The sequence below is a fragment of the Papaver somniferum genome, chromosome 5 (assembly GCF_003573695.1).
Source record: "Papaver somniferum cultivar HN1 chromosome 5, ASM357369v1, whole genome shotgun sequence".
In the NCBI taxonomy this organism is placed as follows: domain Eukaryota; kingdom Viridiplantae; phylum Streptophyta; class Magnoliopsida; order Ranunculales; family Papaveraceae; genus Papaver; species Papaver somniferum.
The window spans coordinates 54,886,336-54,893,626 of record NC_039362.1 but is presented as its reverse complement, the minus strand read 5'-3'; the positions used below and the strand labels follow the sequence as shown (position 1 = coordinate 54,893,626).

Genomic DNA, 7,291 nt, shown 5'->3' with positions numbered 1-7,291 from the left:
CATTATTTTCCAACATCCAACGTCTAAGATGATTCCAGGTGTAATAATGCAATGTCAAGTTAGTTAGTTACTAATAAAACTTCATTATTATTTTCCAACATCCAACGTCTAAGATGATTCCAGGTGTAAAAAAGATATACACGGCAGCTAAAGGTCATCGAGGCTAAACTAACATTCATCTGGCTAACCCACAAAAGTACATTCCCATTTACTAAGTTATCATTTCATTGGATCTTACGTGAAATCTAGTCATACAGATACGCTGTATATTTCACATGTGACTTTACTTAATCAACATACACGTATTTATATCGTCCCCAAGTTTTCGAAATATCCTACGGTTTTCATTCACTTAGTACATCGTACTATGCTACTCTCGGTATAAGGCTAAAATAGCTCAGAAGAAAAGAGGTGAGGTGGCAGTAAGCTATAGCACAAAACAAAACTATATATGTACCTTGCTAAAAAGATGTCCAGAATAGACAAAGTATAAGCATTAGTCACTGTGTTTTTTTCATTTTCATTGTAAAGATTTTCTTAGGGTTTTAGAAACAATCAAGATTATTGGAGAAAATGCAGAGATTTGCAAGAAGTAGAGCCCCTAAACAAGCTATTAACTGGCTATGTTCATCACTCAACCAATCGAGGTATATATATATTGTACAAATCGTGTTTCTTGATTGTCATTTATTTTTACCCGAAATTCTGGATGTCTGGGTTTGTTGATTTGGTTGAAATAAATTATGGCTTGATTGCTATTTGCTTGAGTTTTTTTTCTTTCTCGAAATTAGTGATTTTTATAGATTTTGTTTCATTTTTTCTTTGATGGTTGCTGTTAGGTAAGATAACTGGGGAGTGATTTTAGAATCCCAACATGTTTGTGTTAGGCATCTTATTTGGTAATCGATTGCTTTTGACGTGTTGGTGTTACTTGTTAAAAGTAATCAAAGGATTAGAAAATAATGTAGTCAAAGAATTTAAGATATAGAGCCATGGATAGGCTTTCGGAGGCTTTCTCCGGTGGAGGATACTTATCGAGGGTAATTATCCATCCATAAATTGTTTCTAATGAAAACATCTTGATAATTTTGAAACAATTAGAATTGATTAGTGGGACTCCTGGTGTCCGCTGGAGGGATGACATTCCTTCCTTTATAACGTTCACAAGTATATAGGCATAATATATGAGTTTTCCTCCATTTGTAATTCAGATCTTTCCAAACACCATCATTTGCTACCGTAGATGCTGAAGGGATCTCAGGCTCCCAACCTGCTGAAGTAAGCAATTTGGGTATGTTAAGAGTTACTCTGCTTGATTTTATTTCACAAGTAACATGTTAATGTTACATGTGATGAACACTACTTGTTGGTTATACGCAGTCCAGGGTAGCTGGACAAAGACATCTAATTGGAGTACAGTATTGGATCCGTTAAATGGAGAACCGTTCATTAAAGTTGCCGATGTAGATGAAACTGGGCTGCAGGTATATAACCCTCGTATCATTCTTCTTTGATGATGTAAAGTATCTCGGTTAGTAACACATTAGTTCGCTTTGTAAAATTGCCTATAAGTTTTCTTTCAGTATGGTTACATGAAAGTTACATAACTGTTGGATTTATTTTGTTGTAGCCATTTGTGGAGAGCTTATCTAAGTGTCCGAAACATGGCCTTCACAATCCATTTAAATCTCCAGAAAGGTTGAAATCTTTTTATCGTATTCTGATGTATATGGGTTCTGGTTAGTCATTTAACTGCCTTTTAACACCGTTTGATTTTTCAGATATCTTATGTTTGGAGACATATCGACGAAAGTGGCTCACATGCTTTCACAACCTGATGTAATGACAATTTCGAATGTTTTTTTTTTATATGTAAATTTTGTTTATGTTACATCTACACATTACCTTTCCATTAGTTATTGCAAATTAATTTTACGTATCTACTATTTACATGATTTTACAGGTTTCGAATTTCTTCATAAGGTTGATACAACGGGTTTCTCCAAAGAGCTATCACCAAGCCCATGCGGAGGTTTTCGTAACCCAGAAATTTTTTGAGAACTTTTGTGGCGACCAGGTACATGGAAAAACTGTCTGATATCTTAGTGAAGCTGCTTGTATAGTTGTATTAATGTTTCACATAAACAACTTATGTTAACTGTTCCCTTTGGCATGGCAGGTTCGTTTTCTGGCAAGGTCTTTTGCAGTACCTGGGAATCATCTTGGGCAACAAAGTCATGGTTTCCGTTGGCCATATGGTCCAGTAAGCCTGTTAAACTTTATATTTGATGAATCGATCATGATTTCCAACAACTTATAGAAACAAATAAGCTTGTGAATGTCAGAAATTTTTCCTTGACATAGAGAGTTCTCGTTTTCCGTTTCAAATGAGTTGGACACAATAGAATGCTTTTCATTTGTATTGTCTCTCTGTGTTTTAAACTCTTGTGAGTTAACCTGTAGATCATTTCTTGTGCAGGTTACAATTATTACTCCTTTCAATTTTCCTCTGGAGATTCCTGTATTGCAATTGATGGGTGCACTTTATATGGGCAACAAAGTTCTTCTAAAAGTAGATGGCAAGGTATTTCTTAATAATCCGTGTGTTTTCTTCTACATAAGAAATGTGCTATTCACTCATAAAATGTCAGATATATATGAAATTACAAATTAGTATGCTTACCAAGGAAAAAATACAAAAAAAGATACAAAATATATGATCGTAAAGAAAGATTTCTCTGAAGTACTAATCAGTTTTATTTCAGAATAGATTTTCTCCTACTTCTCAATTTTCCTGTTTCTTTGCTTGGGATATTGCTGACTGGCTAGGAGTATTTTGTAGGTCAGCATTGTGATGGAGCAAACGCTACGGCTTCTCCACGAGTGTGGGTTAAGTATGGATGACGTTGACTTCATCAATTCTGATGGAAAGACAATGAACAAACTGTTGCTGGAGGTTGGTTTCATCCTAATATATTTGGAGGATTAGCGACTCCTTGATCCCATTCATAGCACTGATCCATGCATATTTGTACTCTGTACCACACACACTATGGCTGAGATTTGCCTGTGTTTTTGTTCACTATTCTTCATCATATGCGTTTAATTTTTAGGCCTCACGATCATTTGGAAACATATCTACACTGATGTATTTGGTGAATATATTTCCTTTTATTTCGTTTTAGGCAAAGCCACAAATGACTCTTTTTACCGGAAGCTCACGAGTAGCGGAGAAGTTGGCTGTTGACCTAAGGGGACGTGTTAAGTTGGAAGATGCTGGTTTTGACTGGAAAATCCTGGGCCCTGATGTTCAAGAGGTTCTATCTACAGGGCATCTCCACATTACATTATGCATATAACAATATTCAATTTTCTTGTTCTCATTTCACAGCCATTGTTAAAATATTTTTTTTGTGTCTGAATGGCAGGTCGATTACACTGCATGGGTTTGTGATCAGGATGCATATGCATGTAGTGGCCAAAAATGCTCTGCAACATCAATCCTTTTCATGCATGAGGTTAGTTATTTCAGTTTGATACATCTCCATACTATAAATTTAGCAAACTGTCCGTTTTCTCCAATGTCAGACCCCCAAGAAGAAAGAGATGAAGTCTTGACTGAGTTTTGTCAATGCCCTTCTTTTGTCTATTTGTGCAGAACTGGGCGTCAAGTCCACTCATTTCAAAAATGAAGTCTCTTGCTGAAAGAAGGAAGCTAGAAGATTTAACTGTTGGTCCAGTCCTTACTGTAAGTAGCTACTGCCAAATTATCTATCATTTATAACTATTTTGTTTCAATTTTTGTTGCGTTTTTTTTTTCTTTTTAACTTTTATTCTTAAAATTGTGCTGTTGTTGTAGGTAACAACAGAAACAATGCTCGGACACATGAAGAAGTTGCTTGAGATACCGGGATCAAAGCTACTCTTTGGGGGTGAACCATTAGAAAACCATTCGATTCCAAATATATATGGTGCTATAAAGCCAACTGCTGTTTATGTTCCCTGTGAAGAAATATTGAAGGAGGGCAATTTTGAGCTTGTCACAAGAGAAATTTTTGGACCATTCCAGGTAATGTTCAAAGCTGCATTACTTCATAGTTCTATCTAGAAGAAAAAGGAACACCTCAAATACCCATATCCACCGAATGCTTGCTTGTTTGTGGTTTCAGGTGGTCACTGACTATAAAGATGGCCAGCTACAAATGGTCTTGGATGCACTTGAGAAAATGGAGGCACACTTAACTGCTGCAGTTGTTTCAAACGATCTCCTATTTTTGCAGGTAAGTTATATGGGGATTAAAACATTAGACCTTTTTGAAACTTTTAACCAAACAGTAGTTCGATTTAGTTGAATACTATGTGTTTGTTTATAGGTTCAAGTTGCATATTCGGCACTATCAAAAATTTCGGAATCACGTATTTTTTGTGTGCAGTGATATAAATGGGAAATCATTGTCACCATAATATTAAAGCGAAGATTATAGAATCATGATTTTGATTTTTAATTATCAATTTCTTAAAGCTAAAAGGCTTTATTTGATTCTTAAATTCACTCATTTTAGGATTTGAACATGAAATTAGGATATTGTGGATATAGCTTGGAGCTATAATCTGGTATCTATTTCTGGAATATACTTGCAGCCCTGGCAGTACAATGACTAGGATATAGCCAGTCATGTAGAAATAGAACATATCTTTCCCTTTGCAGCTCTAGAAGAAATATTTTATAACTATGAAGTTTCGTCTGTACAGAAAGTTATTGGGAACTCCGTTAACGGTACAACTTATGCTGGAATGCGAGCCCGGACAACAGGTGCTCCACAGAATCATTGGTAAGTAAATTCCAGGTTTCTTTTTTCTTTGATTCGTAGCCTCATTCTGCAGTTCTATTGGTATTTCTTAAAGCACAACAAATGCTAAGACAATTGTCAAATACAGGTTTGGACCTGCTGGAGACCCTAGAGGTGCAGGAATTGGAACCCCTGAAGCAATAAAGCTTGTCTGGTCTTGTCACAGAGAAATCATATACGATGTTGGCCCCGTGCCTCATCAATGGCAAATTCCACCATCAACTTGAGTAACGAGTCACCAAGATCTGAATAGGAAGCGGATATCTGGAGAATAATTGAGATCAGTCTAGTAGGTGGATGGACTATTATCCAGCTTCTGGCGACGACTTGGAAATAAACTATTAGATAAAGAACTTATTAGATGTTAGTACAGAGCATTAGAATGTCAACCTTGTTGAGCATTTCTGTCACATGCAGAACAGGAAGTTATTCCACGAAAACATTGGAGAGTAGTTTCATAAGTTCACTGGTTTGTGTGGAACGGCCAATCGACAAATAATTATCATTTCTGAATAAAAATACTCTTATAGTGTTTGCATAGACTACAATGCAACGGATTGACAAGTTAACTATTTTCCTTTTTTCATAGGCCTCAAATAAACCAGGGTCTCATATTGTGAAACTGAGCAATTCTGTTGTCTCCTTGACACCTAAGGATTAGTAGGAGGTTTTTTTTTTTTTTTTTTTAAAGCGCATGTCTTCGAAGTGGCTGCAAACATGCATACTCGAGCTCTAGTTGAAGTCTATAATGGAGTTCCACTTATAAATGCCTTGAACAATGTAAGAGTCTGTGAGGGAGATGTAAATGGAACTTCGTGTGCTGCTCCCCTAACAGTGGTGTAGGTAAGATACGTTACATTCTTTCCATCTTTTAATGCACCAAACGACTGAGTCCAACCACCAACCTGAAACGTGATGAACAATAGCTGTGATCTTAACACAAACAAGGGTATGCACGATGAAATCCATTAAATGTTTGGGACTAGGTTTCACCTGCTTCTTGTGGAACCACGGAGCGTACTTTCTGAAGGAAGTGAGATTCAGATTTTGAGCAAGCATGTTGGCGATAATCCTTGTTTGTGTTAGTGGAATTTTTGTGTCTTGGTCTCCACTAAAATTACAGTTTAGAAACTAGTTTAATTCCAACTTAATGAGTCTTAAAGTAGATGTAGTTTGAAAGGGACAGAGCAAAAATGATCATGATGACAAACCTGTAAAGCATGACTGGAATTGCATCTCTAATGAGATTTGAGACAACCGGTATAAGGTTCATGTCTAGGTTGTCTTCTTGATAGACTAGAGGCCTGCATCACCATTATTTGGTATTCGGTGTTAAAGAGAGAAAGTCAGATTTAGTAGTATGTTGCATGGAGAGAGAGAGAGAGACCCTGAGCAGAAGTCCCAATGAGAGGGAAGGTGGGTGGTGTTGCCGTGTTGGCATGAAGAGCTTTCTGAACTTGAGGTTTGTTAAGATAGCTGAATATTCTATCAACTAGGCATGGGTCGCCAATGTTTCCTCTCCTGCCAAGCTGTTTCAAAACTCATAAACATGCATGCTCATTTTTTTCTAGCTTCAAACCGATATAAAATACTTTGAAACGACCCTTAATCAACAATGAGTAGCGGAAATAGAGAGAGCATAGTAAAGCACTAGGTATCACCCGGCCTACGGCCGGGCTCAACCTTTTTGTGGTTAGCTGTTCAGGGTGACCCTGACGACTAAGCGTCGGTTTAAATTGGGTTGAGGGTGGTTTTAGTTGAGGTTGGTTTTGGTTGAGTCCAAATCTAATCGATCCTGCACGGTTATCCTTTGTCTTACATATTTATCATGCCTATTTTAGATTGGTTGATCATATTCGTCGTTAATCTTGTATTCCTTAGCTAGGCTGTTGGAAGATTAATAAAAAAATAATTTTTTAAAGTTTTAATAAAAAATTATAATTTATTGTTTTATTTTGTGAATGAAACTTTTTAGTCCCACATCGTGGAGTTTCCAATTTTTAGTAGTTTTAAGAAACTATATAAAGTTTTTAGTCCCACATCCGGGAGTTTTTCTTCTTAAGTTGTATTTGTCAATTATATAAAGAAATTCACTACTTTTGTAAAATCTATGGGAAAGGGGTTGCTCTATATTTTAGAGGACCCCTAAGGGAAAATATTTTATAGCGGTTTTTAAGCATTCGCGATTTTCCTTAACGGTTTTTTCGGAGTTGCCAAGCTCAAGTTGAGCATCTACTACATATGCTAGTAGTAGGTGTATTAGGGTGTTTTATCCTGGAGATATCCGTCCTGTGAGGGCTATAGCATCACTCTTTAGTGTAGCCGGGCGCTAATGTCTTAAGGACAGCGTGTTGAACACGTGACTCACTCTATTTTCCAAAGTTTTGCCTTGTTGCTGTTGCGGAGATACGGGGAGCTTGTTCGTTTCGTCAAAGCAATCA

At 36.7% G+C, this 7,291-nt stretch overlaps 1 protein-coding gene across 1 annotated transcript; it reads left to right on the top strand.

Annotated features, from left to right (window-relative positions):
• Positions 1–448: 448 nt before the first annotated feature.
• On the top strand, positions 449–5,442 carry LOC113281603 (probable aldehyde dehydrogenase). Its single transcript, XM_026530392.1, has 16 exons — positions 449–647; positions 1,212–1,291; positions 1,381–1,484; positions 1,631–1,698; positions 1,782–1,839; positions 1,964–2,077; positions 2,180–2,263; positions 2,480–2,584; positions 2,843–2,956; positions 3,186–3,317; positions 3,429–3,518; positions 3,659–3,748; positions 3,860–4,069; positions 4,170–4,280; positions 4,753–4,832; positions 4,939–5,442. Exons 1-16 carry the CDS (start codon positions 574–576, stop codon positions 5,075–5,077), a joined length of 1,653 nt encoding a protein of 550 aa, XP_026386177.1. The 5' UTR covers positions 449–573; the 3' UTR covers positions 5,078–5,442.
• The last annotated feature ends 1,849 nt before the right edge of the window (positions 5,443–7,291 follow it).

Coding starts and splice junctions, on each gene's coding strand:
- LOC113281603 (XM_026530392.1), top strand. CDS start 574: ATGCAGAGATTTGCAAGAAGTAGAGCCCCTAAACAAGCTATTAACTGG. Junction 1,699..1,781: donor CCATTTAAATCTCCAGAAAG/GTTGAAATCTTT, acceptor TTGATTTTTCAG/ATATCTTATGTTTGGAGACA. Junction 4,070..4,169: donor AAATTTTTGGACCATTCCAG/GTAATGTTCAAA, acceptor TTGTGGTTTCAG/GTGGTCACTGACTATAAAGA.